This window comes from Sander lucioperca, chromosome 4 (genome assembly GCF_008315115.2).
Source record: "Sander lucioperca isolate FBNREF2018 chromosome 4, SLUC_FBN_1.2, whole genome shotgun sequence".
NCBI classification, from domain to species: domain Eukaryota; kingdom Metazoa; phylum Chordata; class Actinopteri; order Perciformes; family Percidae; genus Sander; species Sander lucioperca.
In genome coordinates this window covers 11,485,130-11,508,014 of record NC_050176.1, presented here as the reverse complement: position 1 = coordinate 11,508,014, position 22,885 = coordinate 11,485,130, and the positions used below count along the sequence as shown (strand labels likewise).

Here is a 22,885-nt window from a genome sequence, read left to right as displayed (position 1 = left end):
CTAACTGGTTGGCCACCCCTGCTCTATGATCACTCTTACAGTGTTTATTTTGTAATACTGAATGCAGTATTTCTGAAAAAGCATCATTTAAGAGTACAGTTTACTACTACTATGATACAGTGGTGGGCATGATGGTTTCTATTTAGCTGCTTCTGTTTCAGTGTCCTGGTTATTCAGCATCCTGGCTCATTGTCACACTGTCATGGCTTACTGGGACACTTGTATAGAACCGTTGTTAATGTTATAAAATACACCTGCACTTTCATACTATGTCAAGTCCAAATATCTGCTGTGAATGCTGTGCCCATTTGATTAAACACATATGAATGTGCATCATGTTCACAAAATATAAACAGATTGGGTGTCAAGACTAGATATGGCACAGGCTCCTCTATAATGATTCATCAAAACGAAAGGGTCAGTTCACACAAATCACACAAAAATAATAATAATAATAATTAATAATGATTTTCCCACATACACCTTGTTACATACCACTTCACATCTTAGTCATCATGTCTTGGTTTTGTTTGCTAAAGGTATGAGGCACCAATACAATACACCCCAATACAGACTCTAAGAGTATGAAAATATATATATATATATATATATAAACTTAACACAAAAAGTAAGGAAATTTGTGTTTGGTAGATTATTTCTCTGTGGTAACAATGCTTTTTGGCAATACATCTTATACCATTGGAAAGCCTGTTTAGTTCCCTTTCAAATGGTGCCCCATTTGAAAGGAACATGCATTTGTGGGATGAGCAGCAGCACTGAGTATGTGGGTTGCGCCCATGAAAAATTTGCCAAATCTTCTCTGCCAATGCCAAACAGGTTATTCTGCCATTGACTTGTTTGGTGGATTGGATGATTGAAGTTTGAAGAAACAAGACATATTGGCAATTGAACAATTTATTCATTTCACAAACAGGAGCCTCAGTAGCGTGTGGAAGAACCATACACAGCCACAACAGCCTGGCACCTCCTCATGCTGGTCACCAGCCTGGTCACACACTGCTGTGGGATGGCATCCCATTCTTCAACCAGCATTTGTCGCAAGTCAGCCAACGTGGTTGTGTTGGTCACTCTGGCACGAACAGCACGCCCAAGCTGATCCCACAAGGGTTGAGGTCAGGACTGCTGGCAGGCCGTTCCATCCTCTCCACTCCCACATTCTGGAGGTAGTCTCTGATAAACCCCGCCCTGTGGGGCGAGTGTTGTCATCTTGGAGGATAGAGTTCGGTCCCAGACTGTGGAGATATGGGATTGCCACTGGTTGCAGAATGTCATCTCTATATCTCTCTGCATTGAGATGCCTCCAATGATGACAAGCCTTGTTTTTCCAGTGAGGGAGATGCCGCCCCACACCATCACACTGCCTCCACCAAAAGGTGTTACTCTATTGGTGCAGCAATCAGAATAGTGTTCTCCGCGTCTTCTCCACACTTTGAACCTACGATCCAACTGCATATATATATATATATTTGAGAAATGTAAAAGTAATGCATTTTATGGAAATGTCCATAGTTCTTTTTGTTTTCTAACTGAAAAATTTTCACTTTTTTTTTTTTTTCAACGTTTTACATAATCAAAAGCCAATTGACAAACCTAAGGCCTTCTGAGGGTCTGGGTGTCAGCGGAACCTTTGTTACTTGTCTAGAGGGAAGGTGTTCTATTAAGTACCGCTCGGCTGTTTATTTCCGGTGAGAGGCGGAAGTGGCATCAGGGGGCTTGTGGAGGTGACCGAATGGCAGACAGCAGAATCATTTTGGAAACATTAAATTAATGCTGAACGGAAACAAACAAATATAATCCATTTTAGCTAACTGTATAAACATCGTCGCTGCCATGGGAGCTCACCTGGGCAGACGGTATGTCACCGAAACGGGCACCGAGCCGGACCCAGCGAGGAAATACGAGTTCGACCCCCAGTTTGGCTTTCCAGAGAGAAACGAGAGAGGTTTGTCAGCAGTTACCAGCTCAGAGAAACCCATACTGCATCGTGCATCTCTTAATAATAGTCTGAAGTGGAACAGATTTCCCTATCAGCCATGCTAGGTTGGCTCGTCAAACGTTAGCCGAGTTAGCTTTGCGCTAATGAGAGTAATAATACGCTGGTTAGCTTAACGTTAACTGGTGTTTGAGGAGTTCACTGTCAAGTAAGCAGGTGCAGTTTTGCTTTATGTATTTACCCTTTACTGCTTATTTCGAACCATGTGCTCCAACTTGTTCTGCAAATTGTTGCTACCTCTGGAAGTCGGTGTCAGTAGACTCCACTTAGACAATGTCACCTTTTCAAATCAAAGAATGGACCATTTACAGTCTAGCCTGAGTGTGCATGGAAAAGCATTTTGGCACTGTTGCATTGCCTAATATTCTATAGTATAGATTAGATTAGTATGTATCATTAATATATACAGAGCCTCTACTCTGGGCAGAACTTGCATAACAGACTCTGTATTCGTCCACTCCCACAGCCATCCATATAGTAACAAATAGTATCAGGTCCTTGTACATTGAAAGATGACCATGCAAATGTGTATCCCTTTGCCAGAGATGGTAGCAAGCCAGGAGCAGATGAATCTGGCCCAGCTGCCTTTGGAGCAGAGGGACTACTGTGCCCAGTACCTCCTGAAACTCATGAAGTGCAAGAGGGACAACTGGCCCAACTTCCTGGCCTGCAAGCATGAGAGACACGACTGGGACTACTGCGAACACCAGGAGTAAGTGTTTACAGAGAGAGTCAACGTTAAGACATTTGAATGGTTGGGTTTAGGGCTGCAACTAACGATTATTTTCATAGTCGATTAATCTGTTGATTATTTTTTCGATTATTCGATTAGTTGTCTGATCTATAAAATGTCAGAAAATGGTGAAAAATGTGGATCAGTGTTTCCCAAAAGCCCAAGATGACGTCCTCAAATGTCTTGTTTTGTCCACAACTCAAAGATCTTCAGTTTACTGTCACAGAGGAGAGAAGAAACTGAAGCTGGAATCAAACATTTTTTACTTTTGTCTTAAAACATTACTCAAACCGACAAATCGATTATCAAAATAGTTGGCGATTAATTTAAGAGTTGACAACTAAATTAATTAGTCGTTGCAGCTCTAGTTGGGTTTAGTTTTTTTTTTTTGTAGGATAGACTCTTGTAGACTGTGATGCTTTCAGCAGTCCAACTTCATTGGTTTAACTTAGGGCTGGGCAATATATCAATATTATATGGATGTATTAGGCTAGATATCGTCTTAAATTTTGGATATCGTAATATCACAATATGACGCAAGTGTTGTCTTTTCCTGGTTTTAAAGGCTGCTTTACAGTAAAGTGATGTAATTTTCTGAACTTACCAGACTGTTCTATAATACCCACTTAATCATTATATCCACGTTATTGATGATTATATAAAAGAAATATCATAGTGTATATATTTTGTGAAAGATCTAATAGTCAACCATATAATATCGCTGCAATATCAATGTATTTGGTTCAAAATATTGTGATATTGGATTTTCTTCATATCGCCCAGCTCTAGTTTAACTGTATGTAAGGTCTTTTGTTTTGTGTAGAGGAAAAACTGTAAGCGTTTCAGCAGTTGCTGAATCATGATGGGTTCACCATTAAAACTGGGTAACGTGCAGTACCATCAGACATGTAAGCAGATCTAACCCATACACAGTATTCATATTTAGTTCAAGTTTATTTTTCATAACTATGAAAAGTAAAGTTAAAATGTAATCTAGTGACCAGCGGAAGCTCAGAAAACCTAAGTCAATTAAACTGGCTTTAACTGGCTTTTAAACTTCCTTTCAGTTGTATGAGCTATATATACAGTATATATAAAAAAGATTCTCACAAGGCCCAGTTAGTAGTTGTTCTGGACATTTTAATCAGGTCACACAACACAATTTTCCTCAGCAGCTGGAGCGGTCCAGTTGTTGTGGAATTGTAGGTTTTTAAATTTCTACTTTTGTGAGCAAAAACTGGCATATTTAGTTTACAGTGTAAACTAAGTATGCCAGCATTTTAAGGACTTCTCATCTATGTTGGTTTGAGAGACCAACATCCAATGTCCTTAAAATGCTTAGTTTACACTGTAAACTAAGTATGCCAGTTTTTGTGGGTTTTTTTTTTTTTTTTTTTTTTTTGGGGGGGGGTAATTAAGAGTCTAGAAAAACACAAACAAACCTTTGTTTCCAATAACAGGGTGGAGTTTCCTAAAAACGTATCTCAAAAATGGACTCCATGTTAACTTGTAACGGCACTAGAGAGCTTCAATTTCAGATTCGTCAATTAAACTTTCATCTTGTGATAATATGCAACCACCTTGTCCTTAACTATATACCCGGTGTTTTTCTGCCTCCAGCTATGTGATGCGTATGAAGGAGTATGAGAGAGAGAGGAGGCTCCAACTGAGGAAGAAGAGAGTCGAGGCTCAGGCTGAAGCTGCATGATCAGTGCATCCTCGGACGCGTCTTCTTCTCTGTATATATTTGTGCCGCGGCTCACAATAAACAATATTGTTTAAGCTCTACAACCCTTCGTCTTATTGTCAAAACATACAGTAATCCTCTGGATGACGTCACCAAAACATTAGCGTGATCTTTAGTTCAACAGAGTGGCCATTTAGATAGCACTTCAGGACAGCTCTCCCTATATGGACTACAACTACCCCACCCCCCCAAAAAAAAAAGAAAATCCACCATTTTGAATATTTGGCAGAAGAAATTTCATCTACCATTTCTATATATATTTTGTTACATATACAGTATTTGGATGAGTCTTTTTGGGGAGTTATTTATTACATTTGTTTGCCAAATTCTTGCAGGTGTGATTTCCCCGTATTTTGAACAAATTGATCTGACCCAATTGAGCCTGTAAAATGTGTCTGTTTTGCCTATTGGTGACACTTGCGTCTGCACAATACATCGTTGTACAAAGCTCCAATATTCCCGGGCTGGAGTGGTGGTGCACAGAGTGACACTTGTAATACATAACAGAGCAACGCAACAACATTTTGGTTAACCTTTTTTTAATAAATTACTTCAGGCATCTACAAAATGACAGTCATGATTTCAAATTTAGATGAATTGATATAAAAACTAAACCGTTGACATTTTACTGAATCTCACCAGATGCAGATTCAGCCTAAAAAAACAGTAGTAGATGACAGAGTGGTTGGACATGATAACATTATTTATGTACAGTATGTCAATGAATATACACTGGGTAGTTTGAAGGTGAATAACTGCTCTGGGAGCTCAAACACACATGTCGGTTAACCAATCAGAATGGGTTTGTGGGCAATTAAAAAAAGCAAGTATAGTGCTTCACATTTGCACTCAATATTACAGGGATGGCAGATGGGGGGGGGGGGGGGGAAGAGTATTTCAGTCAGTAGTCTACTAAGTTCCAGTGGAGATTTTGGAGGGTGGAAAAAGGGAGAGCACACTCTCAGTTTAGGAGGGGTGTATTTGACTCCTACAAGCGGGGAGAGCGGAGCGGTCAAGTAGTCCTCTACAGGATAAAGGGCAGGATGGGTGAGCGGACAGGAGGATAGTCACGGAACTCCTTCAGGTAGCTGCGATGCTTCCCCTTGGCCCACACAGTCATCTGGATGAAACCCACCAAGGTGAAGAAGGCCACCGGCAGACACTGTGTCATCAGCGTGAAGCCAAGCCAGGAGCCCAGCTGCAAGAGGGAGAGGAGGGATGTTACATACAGACTCATACCACAAGAGGGCAGCAGCCGCACATTTAACTAAAAAAACTTTCAGTCTTTTTAAACAAACAAAAAAAGGTAAAGTACAATTATACAATAACTACATGGGACAATGTAATCAGGTGGACTAATTTCCCAAAGATTAAAACTTCCAGCTGTGCAATAAATGTGTATTCTTTTTAAGCTAACTTTACAATTATCTGCTTTATTTCCAAGCAATCAATGCCACGTTCATGCAGAGAAAACTCTTATCAGAAAAAAAACTCTTATCAGCCATCACTTGATGCATAAAACATGTGACCTCATAGGTGTAGTTGGGGCAGGAGACCAGCAGGAAGATCCAGGTGAAGGGGTTCTTGGTTGGATAGGGAATCTTTCTGGTCTTAGAGCCTGGATGAAGATAGCAAAAGAAAGGGGATGTCAAAGAAAGTTTGTTTTTGTTTTGAAATCCATCTATTCGTTCCTTTGGCCCGATATTAAAGCAGCCATATTATGCTCATTTTCAGGTTCATAATTGTATTTTAAGGTTGTACCAGAATAGGTTTACAAGGTTTAATTTTCAAAAAACACCATATTTTTGTTGTACTGCAGTGCTCTCTCTCACTGCTGCAGATCCTCTTTTCACCTGGTCTCTGTTTTAGCTACAGAGTGAGACCTCTTTTCTTCTTCTGTACTATCTTTGATTGCACTTGCACATGCCCAGTAGCTCAGATGTAGATCATGTCAGCTAGCTAGCTCCATAGACAGTAAAAGAAAGGCTGTTTCTACAACTTCGGTCAGTTACAAGGCAGGATTAGCTGGGAGACTTCTAAATGAGGGCGCACATGTAAGTAGTTCTTTTGTAGATTATGGTGAACTTGTGTGTGTTGTAGCAGTGCTTTGCTATTGAGAACGAGGTAGCATGCTAGCGTTAGTATTAGCGTTAGCATGCTAACGCTAACGCTACGAGCTAATGGTTGCGGTTGTGACGTCACAAGCCGTGCCGATTTTGAACAGCTCACCCAGAGACTGAAGGCAGGACACATTCAGAAACCGTATCTCACTCTAAACAGCATGGATGGATTTTTTTCAAAGTTTGTATGTGTGTGGAAGCACCAGAGACACAACATAACACCCCAAATCCCAGAAAAAGTGTTTTTTTCATAATATGAGCACTTTAAAAGTAACTCAACTGATGAATGATAGTTTTCTAAATTGAACTTGAATACTATGAAAACTAATGTTCTCAATTATCTTCTTACTATGAGTGATTGGGTACTATATAAACACACAATTTCCTGCCTAAGTATGAGCAGTTTTGGTTATTTCACATGAGAGATTTCCGTCTGTGTTGCTTTTTCTGTGCTCTTCTCACTCGTTTGAGGTGGGTCGGGCTTAGTTGAAAAAACAAACAAACTGATGTCACATTCTTCTGTGCACCAATCAGGATTTAATATTTGTATCAGGATCTTTTTTGGAAACAGATTGTTGCTTGTTGGGTCAAAAGATATGTAACAATGTCTTCAGGGGCTTCAATTTAAAAGCACTCAAATATATCTGGATTGGATATCAATTGAGTTTTCTTCATGGTTCATGAGCCATGCACACACAACTCAAGAACTACATTACAACATCAAATATCCTTATTAATTACATACCAACCGTATCTATGACAATTCTACGTCAAATATCCCTGAAAATGAGCTTAAACGAATGTCAGGTCCTATATTACAGTAAAAAGCCTGTGTGTATGTTAGTCAAGTTCAGTTCAGTTCAGTTCAATTTTATTTATATAGCACGTTTAAAAACAACCATAGTTGACCAAAGTGCTTAACAAAGTTCAAAATCAAAGAGATAATATACACAAACAATACACAGTATACAATACAAAATAACCAACAGCACAACAACAAGGTCAAGATATCAAAGCTCAACTTGATTTGAAAGCCAAAGCATAGTAATGGGTCTTCAGCAAGGACTTGAATGTTTCAATGTTCTGAGCTGTTCTTACATTAATAGGTAGACCATTCCAGAGGTTTGGAGCAGCCACTGCAAAGGCTCGGTCACCTTTATTTTTTAACCTGGATCTGGGCACATCGAGGAGCATCTGATTGGACGACCTCAGTGCTCTGACAGGTGTGTGGACATGTAAAAGCTCTGATAAATAAGAAGGCGACAACCCATTTAAGATCTTAAAAACAATTAATACAATTTTAAATTTGATCCTGAAACAAACAGGAAGCCAGTGGAGCGTTGCCAAAACCGGTGTGATATGGTGGCACTTTTTTGTCCCAGTTAAAAGTCGAGCTGCTGCGTTCTGGACTAACTGTAACCGACGAAGGGATGACTGATCCAATCCAACATACAAAGAGTTACAGTAATCTAAACGGGACGTAATAAATGCATGTATGACTCTTTCAAAGTCTTTGTGTAGCAGGTAAGGCTTAACCTTAGCCAATAGTCTCAGCTGAAAGAAACTGGTTTTAACAACAGAGCTTATCTGTTTATCAAATTTAAAAGCACTGTCAAAAATCACACCCAGATTCTTGGTAAAAGGTTGAATATGGGAACCTAACGTACCAAGAGCATCAACACAGGCACTAAAATGTTCAGCGCGACCAAACACAACAATTTCAGTCTTATTATCATTGAGACAGAGAAAATTCTGATCCAACCAAATTTTGATATCACTCAAGCAGTTCAACAAAGGCTGGACAGTGTCCTTGTCATTGTTTTTTACAGGCAAATAGATTTGTACATCGTCTGCAAAACAGTGGAAAGAAATGTTATGTTTTTTTAAAATGGACCCTAAGGGCAGCATGTACAGAGAAAAGAGCATGGGTCCCAAAATGGAACCTTGGGGGACCCCACAAGAAAGAGGGGCAGCAGACGAGTGACAAGTGTGTGTGTGCGTGTGTGCGTGTGTGTGCGTGTGTGTGTGTGTGTGTGTGTGTGTGTGTGTGTGTGTGTGTAGAGGTGTTGCAGGTGTGTATACCTGGTGGACGGAGGTTCCGAAGAGCAATGTGGATGGAAAAGTTGCCGATCTGACAGAACTAAGAAAAAACAACAAGTGATTCAATAGTGTGTGTAGAGCAAAAGGTAATAAACATTTATAAGTCTGGTTGTGCCTCTTATTTCATACTTCTGAGGTGACAAAGAGATTAAAAACTAATGGACAAAATACAATTTAAATGATGTTTTTTTTAATTTATTATTTATTAGTCAAATAATGAAGGATAGTTTACAGAGCTAAGTGTTAAGGATAGAAATATTCTCACCAAGAATATGACAAGAGCCAGTCTGATTTGTTGCTCCCCATAGACTGCAACAAGACACAATTAACAAGAGTAAAAATGAAAAGAGAGTTACAATGAAATGTTGGTATATGTGAGTGTTTGGTGCATGCATACTCACTGGGTGGTGTGTACAGTGGGTGGTTGATGTAATAGGCCATCCATGCTGCAAAGCCCCAGTAGTAGGTACAGTTCTGAATGAAACAGGAACATTGTCACAGGCATTTTTTTTTTTTTTTTTTTAAATCACAAACTGAACAGCTAGCAATTCATCTTTTACCCCATACAAAAACTACATTACACCTTTGCCCATATTAATGTAAGTCAGGCTATGACAGAGCTTGAGTGGTAGAATGCATCTCACCTTGAAGATGTTGCGTAACGGCATTGTTCCATGAGAGAAGCGATGGACAAACAGCGTCTCCAGCAGCCTCTTAAAGAAGTGGAAAGAGTGACACATACAGGCGAGACTGAAAAAAACAAAGCACAAAACACACGCGTTAGCTCTACTAGTTATTAAAAAGAGAATCCAGGTACATGGCAGTTTTATCATCCCATCCAAAAGCTCTGTCCAGATAGGATTTTAAGGGCCACTGCCACATTGATATGGAAAGAGAATGGCTTAAAGGTCTTATGACACACTGCTTTTTTGGATGCTTTCAGGTGGAGGGTGGGGGTGTGGCCTTGACCAACTGCCACTTTGCTTGTTTGCAAGCCATGATGTCTTTTAGTATCGGATCAGTGTGCTAGAAATAACTGTTTGAATGTGTAAAAAGCTGAACTGAACCGAACCAGACTGCTTGGTAGAAACGGGGATTTGGACCATCCCAGTTTCTGAAGCGCTGCAAATAGGAATGGCACAAGTTAACTCTATCAAATGCTTCTCCACAGTGTCTAATTTTATTAATTGACCGCTGCATTACTTTTGGTCACTTTGCAAGTGTTGGTGAATAAATGCCTTCCTTTAATAAATCTGCTGGTCTGGATGTATGGTAGCTAGAGTCTTGCTAATAGTTTAATTAGTCTGTTGATTAGGAATGGTAACTAGATTGATCAGTGGGGTCTCCACTGGGTTTTAACTAACAATGAGTTTGGAGGTGAGACTGAATTTGGCCTATATTCTATTGAACAGTGGTGATATGATTGACCAGAACGGAAGACATCCAGTCCCAGAGCATTGTTGTTGGCTAAAACTTCATATTCTACCTACAGACACAACACTGGTATCCATCTTTTTCAATCCAACTCTTAGCAAGAAAGCAAATAAGCGTATTTCCCACTATTCCTTAAAGTTGAGACAACTTAAGGAGGACACAATTGCTCTCTGGGGGACGAGACGACTCTACCTAACTACTGTATATAAAGTTTGTGAAGGTGTGTTGGAGAGACTCACTGTACGACCCAGTGTTTACTGGTGGTAAAGTCATATTTGGGTGCGTAGATGAAGGGAACTCTGAAGTAGAACATCAGATAGAGGACCAGAGGACCGGTGTACTCCGTCAGAAAGACCTGAAAAAGGTAAACAGGACGGGATAAGTCAGAGCCTCGGTAGTCTGGCTCAACGGGTGTACATTGCTGGGATAAAGCCGGACATTTGGCGGGTCTCCCACTCGCCGGGTGGTTCCCCCCCCCTGCTATCTCTGCTATCGGGCCTTAGTGCCGCCCAAGACAGTTGTGATTGGTTTAAAGAAATACAAACAAGCCAGAGCTTCTTTTTTCCTGGAATAGATAGGTGGTGTAGCCAGATCATACCGCAGCACTGACACAGCGCTGTGGAGATAGGTCTGGCAATGTGAGACTCAATATACTGCTTTATTGCTGTGTTAGAAAGATAAATATATCATATTCCTTCTCCTTGTTCTGTCTCTCCTGTACCTGCCTCTCCCAGGAAAGCCAGTACAACACACACACACACACACACACACACACACACAAACACACACACACACACACACACACACACACACACACACACACACACACACACACACACACGCCCTTTTTACCCAGCGGGAAATCTCAATATAGCTCTCCTTGATCCCACTCGCAGTCTGATGTGAGCTTGTCAGGACTGTTGGACTGTGACAGCATGACATATTGTACTCACTGTGACCCAGCTGATCTGGGCTCCCAGGTCTCTGAAGTAGAAGGTTGCCGTGGTTCCCACAGGGAGATGCTGCAGAACATCCTCATCCTTCAGAGACTTCCCCTCTGAAACGCACACACGCTTACTTAATGAGATGCACAGTAAAGTATGAGTTGATTGTGGAGAGAAGTAGTACTACGTTCACTTTAAGTATACTGATAGACGATCACACTTTGGCTGACTTACTGGGGTCGAGGCGAATGGACTGCCTGGCTGGGTACCACTGAGGATCTGAAACGGACAGATAAATACGTCACAGACATTGACAATATTTCTGTGTTCAGCTTAAGATTAGCTTGATGTGATATCAGATTTATGAGGCTTTAGACGCCTGCAGAGAGATGGCACTCACGGCTCTTGTGGAACATAGACTTGATCTCTCCGATAGTGGCATTTGGCTCGACCTTTAAATAACACCACAATAAATAAGTGGAGGGACATGTACACACACACACACACACACACAGATAATAGCCCTGTTTTCCATTCATGATGGTGATTAGTTGTAAATTTAGCTCACATACCCCATAGATGTGGTTTATTTAACAGCTGGTATTAGGGTTTCAAAGAACACACACACACACACACACACACACACACACACACACACACACACACACACACACACACACACACACACACACACACACACACACACACACACACACACACGGCTGCCAGCAATGGCCAAACGACCCCAAATATAAACACAATGACAACAAAAAAGAACACACACACAGTTGTTACAGGCGGGATGATAGAGCAGTGAAACCTCCTGGTCTGAGGTGGAGTCAGGTAACTTAAAGCCATCACCACATTCCCAATATCTGATCAAATGGCTTTATCTGTTTGAGCTGAGGCAGCTTACGCTCTGCTAGTCTACAGGCAGCAATATGTTCCTAGCTCTGCAAGCTTACGCCAGCCATTTACAGTATGTTCAGTGTGACATTATTCATGTGGAATATTATTTGACCAACTGAATATAAATTTTATAAAATAATCACAATTATTGAATTAAAAAACAAACCCATTTGGTGTTTTTCCAGAAGGCTGCCAAACAAATCCCACTGTGGGATGAAATGGCTTTTAGTTTACCTCTGAGGATTCAGCTCAGTGACTCATTCAGTGACTATGATAAGGTCTAGGGATGTATGAGGGTACTGACCTTATTAATCACACGTGTCAGTAATGATCTGACTGATCCACATTAAATACAGTTTCTTTGTCATAGTCATTAGAAAGGTCAGTGTTACAGTAACACCGTTAAATTCATTCAGTCCCAGTGGGCCACAGGCTCCGTTTTAAGTGCAAGTTAATCTTACATAAAAATATATTCCAATGAGCTTCATGCAGTGAGGTATTCACATTTCTAAGTTTGAAAACAAAAACAAAAAAAACAGTGGTATTGGATCAATATGGTATTGGCACATACTCCAGGTAGGTATTGTATATATATACACAATGTAATTGGTGCATCCCTAATAAGGTCCAGTAACTGTGGCACTCTGCATGGAAATATATAGTTTTGACCCGAGTTATAAAAACTATGTTTCATTCATAATGACCTTATCAATATAAAAGAAAACACCAGTGTTTCTGCATGTTTTAGCCCATTTAATACACATGGTAGTAGCTACTTTATATTATTAAATAATATAATTAAAAAGATTGACTCATAGACCAGTTTATGAAGCTTTGACGTTTGGATTAGTAGATGCCTTTAAACAACGTTTCATGCAACCACTGATATCCACTCATTACTGAAGGTTACAAAAATAAACTTAGAGAGTGAGAGATGTGAATACTATCCCTTCCTTCATTATTTTGTAAATGACAGATGGTCTGTCTTGTACATGTTCCAAGTCACTGCAAGTTATTGAAGTGAATGGAAACGGAAAATTCAGACAATTCCTTATGAAAACAAACTATGCAATACTTTCTGCACATTACATAACTAGAATATCTCAGGCATCCACATCAAATTTCTCTTAGGCCTCTGACATTTATGAAGTTGGTGACAGGTTTCTCAAAACAATTTAGCAGTAAGCCTATATTTCCCTGCTGGCCTGGACTAGGGGAGCTAAGATGCTTCTGTGAAATGTATACCAGTATGCAATCACACCGTCCAAGCAAAGGTGTGACATAGGAGGACACTTGCAAGAAAGTATGAAACATATTCTTCTACATGTGTGTCACTCTGTGGCTATTAAGCTCCTTCTAGATGAGCTCATCAGCCTACTGTACATGTAGCTGTGTGAAAGACCAGATAGCACTAAACGAAATAATATAGCACATACTGTTTAGCAAGTTTGTGTCTCAAATGTGTTTGCTTTGTTAGAGAGCATTGAGGTTGGCCCTACTAAGAATCAAAGGCCAAGACATATAATCAATTATACAAACCAACATTGTTCAGTATAAACAGTGTGGCAGTGCTAGATTATTTTAGAACTAATGCTTAGATGAAAAAGCCTAAAACTGTTACCCTTATTATAGTATTTTAGGAACTTAAAGAACTAGTATTGTCTGTGAGGAAAAGTTCCTCAAACATCGCGTGACCCATCTAAGGTAGACTGAAGCAGTCTGCTGCTGTAATAGACTTGTCTTCTGATCACGTTGTCCAGAGGACTACAGGCCATTTTCAGCATCATGACATCACTGAGAGACCGCCTCTCTGTAACCACTGCTGCCCCCTCTTTTTTGTTTTTCACAGGCTTCATTCAGTATTGAGATCACGTAGTCTGCCCTAGTAACCCTGACAGAGTTTTATTTCTAACTCAGTCTGTTAGTTTAGCTCTGCTGCCCTACTTCAGGAAACCAGTCCCCCAAAATGCCCTTTATCCAGTTCCAGATCTATATCTGTCAAACCTGTGAAACTTGCTCTCCAAAAGGTGTTAAGATTGCGCATGATAACGCCATGGAAACTCTGCTAAGCCGACTACAGGGTATAATCCAACAAGGATAGCACTTTATACTTGAGAAGCAGGCTTTGATAAGCTGAGTCTGGCCCGGCTGACAGACTAACCCCACTGTAAACTTGGCTAATGCAACTTTATACACCAACAGGCCTCAACACCAACAACACACTTAACCCTCCTAATGCAACAGTACTGAGTTACAGGCCTGACAGTAACAAATGAAAGCTGTCTAACACAACAATAACAAAGTTCAAATTACTGTAAATATACCTGATAAAACAATGAATTTCAAGGTCCTATCAAAATAATGGTGGCTAATGCAACAGTGATACTCTTAAATCCTGACTGTTAACACAACTTAATTCCATCAGTCAGAATCACATTTACCTTTTCTGACTGTACTGCAAAACTCGTATTAGATCTGTGACTAAACCACACGACATTTACACTTCACGTTACAGCAACATGGTTCAACCTTAATGAGAGCGGAGTACTTCTAGTGATGTTAAATATCCCGCAAACCATGAAGGCAAAGCGTTAACTTGCCACGTCTCATTTGTACTCTTCTATTTCCAAAACCGACAAATAACTATTAGTTACAAAACAAAAACAAATTCTCTATAGTATATCTATGAGGAACTTTACTTCTACAAACTGCTGTATTTTGAAAAGCTGACAATATATATTGTGTGCAAACTAATTTGTCCTGTACCCAACTGGGGTTGGCGTCTTGGAGAAAAACATACGACTGGGTTGAGAGCGATGACTCGTGTTGTAAGAATAGTTCCTTCAGGGAATAGCTCAGTGTGTAGTGTGCGTAGCGAGTGTGTGGTCGAGCGAGATAGAGAGAGTGACGGTGGTTGCGCTCAATGTACAATGCAGGTTTCATTTCGTCCATGAATAAGTCCAGTTACAGTACAAGTCATTGCATAAGTAGGTTAAAGCAACACCAAATATTCGTTTGTACCTTAAAATAATGTTTCCAAAATCGTTTCAGTGGTTCATCAACTCGTAACAGGGTGAACGGCACTTCTGCATTCGTTTTGCGGCCCTCTATCAGCTATAACCGCACTATGCAAGTTTGCCAGATAGGGTAGCGGATCTGTAGTTCGAATGAGACATAATGGACACAATTCCGCTTCCAACCTGTAGGGGGGCCGAAGAGGAAAAGTGCTTTGGTGTCGCTTTAAAGGGTTAATTCATTTCATCTGTTGTTTCTTAAGTACATAGTGTAAAAACGTTTATAGTGAATTGATGCAGTCAACCAACTTCTGAAGGCCATAACTAAAACAAGCGGCACCACAATGAGATAATATAAAGTGATGTCCCTTCCATCATTCCACATAGAGAAGTGAAGTTTCTTGGTATATTTTATGAAGTCTCAAAAGTAAAAAGTGCATATGTGAATATATATTTGACTTTAAGCTGTATACAATATTTCCTGCATTGCCTAAAAAAAAATGTATATCATGAATATCACAATTTTTCTTATGGATATAAATATGATATAATACCACAAATTATATAATATCATGAACATTATGTAGGACTTTTTCTCTTCTCAGGAGAAGTTCAGGGTTTAGAGAGTGCTCACAGCTGCAGTTTCGAGGCCATACAGGTAGGTTGTGGTAGTGGTGTAATGCCTTATGTAAGGTCAACTGTACCTAGTATTATGTCTGCACAAAAAAATGACCACAGAGTTTAATCAGCCGCTCTCCCAACAGATTCACAATGAAAAGTCAACTTCACAAAAGGTTGGATTTGTTGGAGGGCTGTCGTGTTGGTTTGCACAGCTGTACTGTACAGTTGATATTTTATCCGCACACACACACACACACACACACACACACACACACACACACACACACACACACACACACACACACACACACACACACACACACACACACACACACACACACTTTGTACTGAAATCGAGATGAAAACTGTGAGAAATACATTCTCACCTTGTCCAGGAAGCAGAGCTTGTCCTTGGTCTTGGCATCCAGTATCTCCACCTCAAAGAAAACAACAGCCTTTTTAGTTTTTTTAGCAGGTTTGCGCTTGACCGGGGCTTGAGCCAGCAACGGGACAGCCACTGCCGCCGCCCCGTTAGATGGCTTTTTAGTGTTGGTGGCCTCTAGTGCTAGGGCATCCATGTCCACAGTCCTCCTCCTGCACTCAGTTTTTTCCCCTTCTTTTCCCTTTTTCTGTGCCTCACTCTTTCGGCTCTCTTGTCACCTCTCAACTGTCTGTCCGAAATCTACAACAAACCATAGAGGAGCTCTCAGCTGTGGAAATAAATCAGTCTCTCCCCCTGCTTCTCTACCCCTCCCTCCTCTTTTTCTCGGCCATTCTCTTGCTCTCCCGCCCTCTTTGCCCCCCTCTCATTCCTTCACTTCTGGTGTGTTGCTTTATTTAACTGCCAGTCGACCCCTGGAGCGTGGACATACGCCACATGTGTGTGCACAGTTGCATACACAGGAATGCCCAGTGTCCTCTCGGCAAACTGTCTGCAGTAGATCATCTGCGTATACCTCAAGAAGGAAACTTCATGAGATACTAGAGCAGTAGCTATTAGAGAAGTAGCTATATTTCAACATAACTCCTCCCTAAGAAAAGGACGCCTGATGACTCCTGACACCTCTCAACCCCCGGCTAAGTGGGAAGATGGAGGAGAGGTTATATGACAAACAGCAATCCCCCTTTCCTAGTTTGTCCCCCTCTTTTCCTCTCCCCAGCTAAATATAAATGTCTACTGCTAACTCTGCATGACCAACCCTCTCCCTACAGACACCCACCTATCTACGCCTATGTGGTGATGTCATGGCGCTCACATACACTTAGTGCAGTACTGTCCATCTGTCCATCTACTATATCTACAGCCCTGATGTACATCACCAACCTTTGATCACACACCTGAATGCACCAGTTTAGGGTCTTACGCCACACAGACCACATACTTTTTACGGAGTGTGCAGACTTAGAAGCCAGATCTCTCGGTCACTCACGTGGGGAGTCACCTTTTCCTACCACCAAGGGGTGATAATACTCTGAGGGCTTAGTTGGGGCATTCCCCTTGGTGAAGCCCACCGCCACCCTTCCACTCTCTAATGACGAACAGTTGGGATTCAGTTTCCATGGTGGCAACATGAAAGTTTAGGCCAGTCATGTATCTATAGCCATGCTTCCATTCAATTGTCAAGCAAATTTTAAACAAACTTTTAAAATGTTGCAAATAAGAAATGTGAATTATGCAGATAGCAGAACAAATGCATTATTATAAAAAGGAAGAAGAATTATGACCAAGAAAGTCATAAAAAAACATGTCCAGGCTAAGGTGGTTTCATACCCTGAGGAAGGCTTATGCCGACACGCACTGATGTATTTTTAATGTCTTGCCCTATTTATTCAAGGCCTTTTTGTCACTTTTTGTAACCAACCTTGAGTGCCTGAACATGATTTTTTTATGACTTTCTTGGTCATAATTCTTCTTCCTTTTTGTGAATTGTATTCCCTTCCATGAGCACTAGTGGTTAAAAGGGTACCAGAAGCGTTCCTGACACTTATTTTTTCTTTTTATAAATGCATTATTATAATTGAAACCATTTTTTAAAGAAGCAAGTGTAAAAAGTCGCTATTAAAAAACATATTTTTTCCAATAATGTAGACACGCAAATGTATGCAGCATAACCTTCAATCTTCATACTGTGAAAACGGTATACTGCTGCAACCCTACAGGACACATGACACTACGGTTGAGACTTCGGGGAAATAACCCCATCTCAGTCTTCCCTGTGCCAAGCATACCTACCACCATGGTACCTCCCCCATCTCATCTATATAAAGCTTCTGTTTGGCAGTCTGTCCTGGCAATGCACTCTGGGGTGAGGGTGAAGCAGGGAGGAATAGGCTTTAATTGTGACAGTGGACTTTTGCTGTTCTTTGCTGTTTTTGCCTGTACCTCTTATCCTAAGGTAAGACACCACTTATTGCAACCTGGAAAGATTAGCCTCCTTTTTTTTTTTTAGACAGATTAACTGGAAATGTCTCTTTGCTCCGAAAGTGCTCTTGTACACAAGTCAAGATACTGATGGGCAGTCGGTGTGTGAGCAAGACAGATCACTGTGAAAATGATGCAGCTCTCTGGTGCTATGTGACACATAACATCTATGTAATGACCCAAATGGATAACATCTACAGTTTGATTTATTAATGATTTACTATTTTTAGTTGTTAAAGTATTTCTGTTTAGCTTTAGATTGATGTGGTGTGCCCTGTAAAGCATGCAAAAAGTAAATAATAGAAACCATTATGATTGATTCCACAAAATGGCTCTTACATTTTAACTTAATTTGATTAAAAAAATGTTAAGGAATACATAGAAAGAAATGAACTGAAAGAGTACCTGTCTGCACTGGTTTGAGCATGTATCTTTTAACATGTATACTGGTTAGGGTGTTAGTCACAGTCCACACCCCAGCAACGACCACATTTTTGGGACTTCAGTTAGCATACTTGTTGTAGCTAATAGTGCAACAATGCCTATTTACTGGCTAGTCATTCAGTTTCATTGGCCACATACACAAAACATTTTCACCCACATGGTTGCATACTGGTGTAACTCAATATGCTATTACCGTAGGTATGTATTCCAACTGCAAAATGCACCATGGTCACATGCCATATTCTGTACGTTTTTCTTCCCTTCACCTTCACAAAATCTTAGCACTCACAATGAATAATAGTTACAATGTGGGAACATAGGCCTGATTATAACACAGTGGGTTCACACATACTTCAGAAATATGCAGGCTAGTGGTATTCACATGCAGCCAAGTGTATGGAGCCAAGTGTATGGCCAGAAGGTGTTAACTGAAGATACAGGTTGTGGCTAATGCTGTCACAATGCGTACTTACTGGCTTATCATTCTGTTTCAATGGCCACGGCCATGAAAAGGTAAGTCAAGCAGATCAATTAGGGGTCGCAGGAATGGCCTTCTACTGATACATTGGCCAGTGCAAACAAAGTCCAACACCAGTGCAACTACTGAATGAAAAAAAAAAAAAATTATATATATATATATATATATATATATATATATATATATATATATATATATATATATATTATTATATTATTATTATTATTTTTTTTTTTTTTTCTCTTTCATGATTTAAATGTTGTTTCACCCCTCATCTGTTGCAACAGCCACATCTGTCAACAGAAAGAAGAGGAACCGAAGAAGCACTGGTTGGGTCAGTTTCTGTCAGACTAGTTCAAATCCTGTCTGATGGGTTTTGGAAATTCTTTTTGCCAACCTTTAGAGATGCTTTTACTGTATTGAGGAGTACAATGGTTAAGTGGCATAGTAACCTTTCACATTAATGATAAAAGACTAATACAGGCCTGTGTGATGAGTCAAGACTGGATGTTTTTGAGACAGTTAAACAGAAATCTGTTTTTTCTTTCTAAGTTTCTGCCATCAACATAGGGTCAGACTGATGCTGATGCTGCGTTAAACAACACATCACATCCAAGCCATGAGGGTTAATTTAACAGGGTTTGCGCACTTGACTGTTCACCTGCATTATTGGGTAATAACAATGATAAGAAGCGCCATGCGCCATTCCAGCCAGGCGGGCAATATCCTGAACAGAGGGGCTCTGTGTTCAACTAACATCGAAATTCAGCGTATCGAAGACTTCACATATACAGAATGCAAGTGTAATTCGCCATAACTGTGGGTGCAGCTTGACTTTCAGAACGATATTAGCCGATACCCGTTAATTCCCGTACACGAGAGGCCACAAATCCCCGGGTCATCGCAACCAGTACATGACAGGCGTTGTTGCTGCAGTAGGCTATGCGATCTTTACTGCTCATGTTTAAAGCTCTATGACTGTTCTGGTGGAATTTACCCTTACAGAAATCACAGGAAATCCCTGCATTGTTCTGATTAATTAAATTGTAGTCCCATTGAAGGTTTAGACTTTCATAGACACTACTTACCTCGTAGTGCTTCATCTTGGCAGCTTGCACCCCCTTCCTTAATATCTGAGACGAGTGACAGAGCCGCCTCCAATCAGCGGAGTAATGTGCGACTGCTGAGGCCACCGTAGGCGGGCACTACGTCCGTGCAGCAGCCAATCAAAACCGGCAGCCTTCAGACACTATCAGTGCCGTAGCCAATAACATTTGAGCAAACAGAGAGGTCGCAGCTTTGCTAACCTACCGGTCATAGGTAGGCCTAATTGGATTATCCATGCATTGCTCTTTGAGTGGCTGCTCTGTCCATTTGTGCGCAGGTTTACCGATCCAACCGGCGACGACACAATGTGGACCACTCCTTCTAAACTGTATAGAAAAGGTATCTATCTGTTGACTTCTCCCAAAAGTTACTTCCAAGCTGAATGCCATTATTTTTCCAAAACCTCACACCACAAAAACAGTTTCTTCCCCTCTGCAGTCTGCCTCAAAGACCCTGGTCCCCCACTGACATTAGAATCTAATCCTACATCCCTTTTCTTTGTTAATATTATATGTGTTTTTGTATTTATTGTTTGTCTATAATGTTTAAATATGTTTTTATGTATGCACCAAACCAAGGGAAATACCTGGCAATACATCTTTTTTTCTGATTTCTGATTTGCCTTTTCTTGTTAAAATGCATTTCTGTGTATATTCGGTTTTCCTTGTGCATAAATTGTCCTGCTTAAATAAAGTTTGCTATTTGCCTGGTACGTTGTCTCTTTATAATCCTTCATAATCTATAACAAAAAGCAACACTTATTCTAAAGGAAACTGTCAGGCTATGAGTTGTTTGCAGTAGCAAAACAACACACATTTAAAGGAATAACAATTTTGGCACATCCCAAACATAAAATGATGTATTCCCATACAGATAAAACCTCACCTGAACGTCTTATATCTCCAAAAGCGCCATAATTGTCTCACACTTACATATATAGGGCTACATATGCATGTAAATACTTTAAATTGATTGACTAAAATGTGCAAAAGCAAGTGGCATAATAGGCATTATGGCCTTTCTAAAAGAATGTTGGTCTGAACTCCACCTTAAAAAAATGTAAACTGGCAAACCACGCTCATCCCTAAAACAGGTTTTGCTTCACTTAACAGAGACAAGTATATCAAACAAATAGTGCAGTCACCATTGGCAACACCCCAATTACCAGAATTGTTGTAAAATTAAACACAGGACAGCTAAAGAAAACCTAGTGAGGTTCTTTTGTGGTCTTCATGTGTTCGACCATTGTGAGTGTGTAGAGCTCTTTTTTAGAAGACATATTGCCTGTTAAGTTACATCCAAATGCTTGTTTGTTTTATTTTATGATTAAATTACCCAAATGATGTATAAAGTTGAGTGATTGCTCTCAGTAACTTAGTGGGCACTATTTTCAATGTGAACACTGCTAAGGGTGTTACCTGCCCCAACAAATCTCTGATAGACATTTGGGTGTAAGCTAAAGCTTGTACATGCATGTTGTACATTCAATCCGAAATGCTGCCTTCAAGTGCTACTCGTACACGTCTCCTGTCTTTGTACAACTTGCAAAGCAGTGTTACAGAACATGAATCAAACAAAATGGAAATATTGTCCAATCTAAAATTATTCAAAATCTTTGGACATACCACCAATCCTGAGCTGCGAAAGTGTTGTCTCCTGAGTCTTAGTTTGGTTGTATTATATCTGGTTGCATAAATTATGCAGTACGATGGTCAAACTGTACCGCATTACAAGCACAAATCTGTTTAAAAAAATCTACAAATGCAAAAACACAGGCTATAAGACTGTAGGCTTAAGCACATTAGCCTATGTAGCTCACTCTATTGAAGGTCCAAGGCAGTTTCTAATCTATCTTTCTAAGCGATATTTTGTTCTATGGTTCTTGCCTGTCTTCTATCAATTTCCATACATCATTTTTAAGCCATCTTGCATGTACTTGAAAACAGATTTAGACAAGCCATATAAAAGTGACATTTGTACCTCATTAAAAGTATGTCTGTTTTACTCAAGTCACAGGATCCCCATCTGATAAAGGTGATCAGATGGGGAATATTTGTTGTGAAGAACCTTGGCTCCCCTGAAGGTAAAGTGCCACAATGTTATGCCCTACATGTCCTTGTTGTGCACCGCACTACCAGCCAGTACGCAGGGGATTTAGTAATCTTGAATCTGGGCCACTCCCAAGCATAACAAAAGCTTTTGCCAGCAATCTATCCAGGGTTCAGTGAGAGGAGTCTGTCTTTTTATTCTTGCACAAGGCTTGCCCAACAAGTAACTGTTTCTAGGCTATTGTTTATTGTGGTTTATTCATTGTTCATAGCATTGGCTGGGACTGTTTGTGATGTAGTATGCCATGTCAGCAATAGCAATGTCCATAATGAGCATGTACATGTACATACATGCATGGAATTGTTGATGTAGCCTACTTGCACTTTACTTGAGTATTTTCATTTTAGGCTAATTCCACTACATTTATTCAACAGATGTTGGTACAAAGTAGGCTACTATACAGATTAAGATTTTGCATACAAACATATGATCAGTATATATAGCCTAGGCCTAACGTTACATGTTAAATATCAAAACAGTAGTTTCCTAAATCTTTTGCTTGTGACTCACAAGGGCAAAAAAGGTCATTTTACATAGGCTACTACTTTTACTCAAATAGAATTTTGAATGAAGGACTTTTTATTGTAATGGAGTAGGCTACTTCCACACTGCGTTAGTAAAGTAAAAAAATTACAACAATGTGATAGCCATATCGAGTTTTGAAAGACTGATAAGGCAAGGTATGTTAC

The 22,885-nt window shown here is 40.2% G+C and overlaps 2 protein-coding genes across 3 annotated transcripts; one reads left to right on the top strand and one right to left on the bottom strand.

Moving 5' to 3' along the window:
- The first annotated feature begins 1,690 nt into the window (after positions 1-1,690).
- ndufb7 (NADH:ubiquinone oxidoreductase subunit B7) lies at positions 1,691-4,538 on the top strand. The gene is made up of 3 exons (XM_031289238.2): positions 1,691-1,963; positions 2,558-2,726; positions 4,368-4,538. Exons 1-3 carry the CDS (start codon positions 1,852-1,854, stop codon positions 4,453-4,455), a joined length of 369 nt encoding a protein of 122 aa, XP_031145098.1. The 5' UTR covers positions 1,691-1,851; the 3' UTR covers positions 4,456-4,538.
- A 478-nt stretch (positions 4,539-5,016) lies between these two features.
- On the bottom strand, positions 5,017-20,296 carry tecrb (trans-2,3-enoyl-CoA reductase b). 2 transcript variants are annotated; one of them, XM_031289215.2, is made up of 12 exons: positions 20,069-20,296; positions 16,023-16,073; positions 11,493-11,544; positions 11,327-11,371; positions 11,102-11,205; positions 10,388-10,503; positions 9,359-9,464; positions 9,116-9,188; positions 8,980-9,023; positions 8,697-8,754; positions 6,024-6,112; positions 5,017-5,692 (listed from the first exon to the last, which is right to left on the bottom strand). In XM_031289215.2, the coding sequence occupies exons 1-12, from the start codon at positions 20,081-20,083 to the stop codon at positions 5,519-5,521; spliced, it is 927 nt and encodes a 308-aa protein (XP_031145075.1). In that variant the 5' UTR covers positions 20,084-20,296; the 3' UTR covers positions 5,017-5,518. The 2 variants fall into 2 exon arrangements, with proteins under 2 accessions (XP_031145075.1, XP_031145074.1); XM_031289214.2 differs by lacking the exon at positions 20,069-20,296 and having other exon boundaries at positions 16,023-16,389.
- Positions 20,297-22,885: the final 2,589 nt, after the last annotated feature.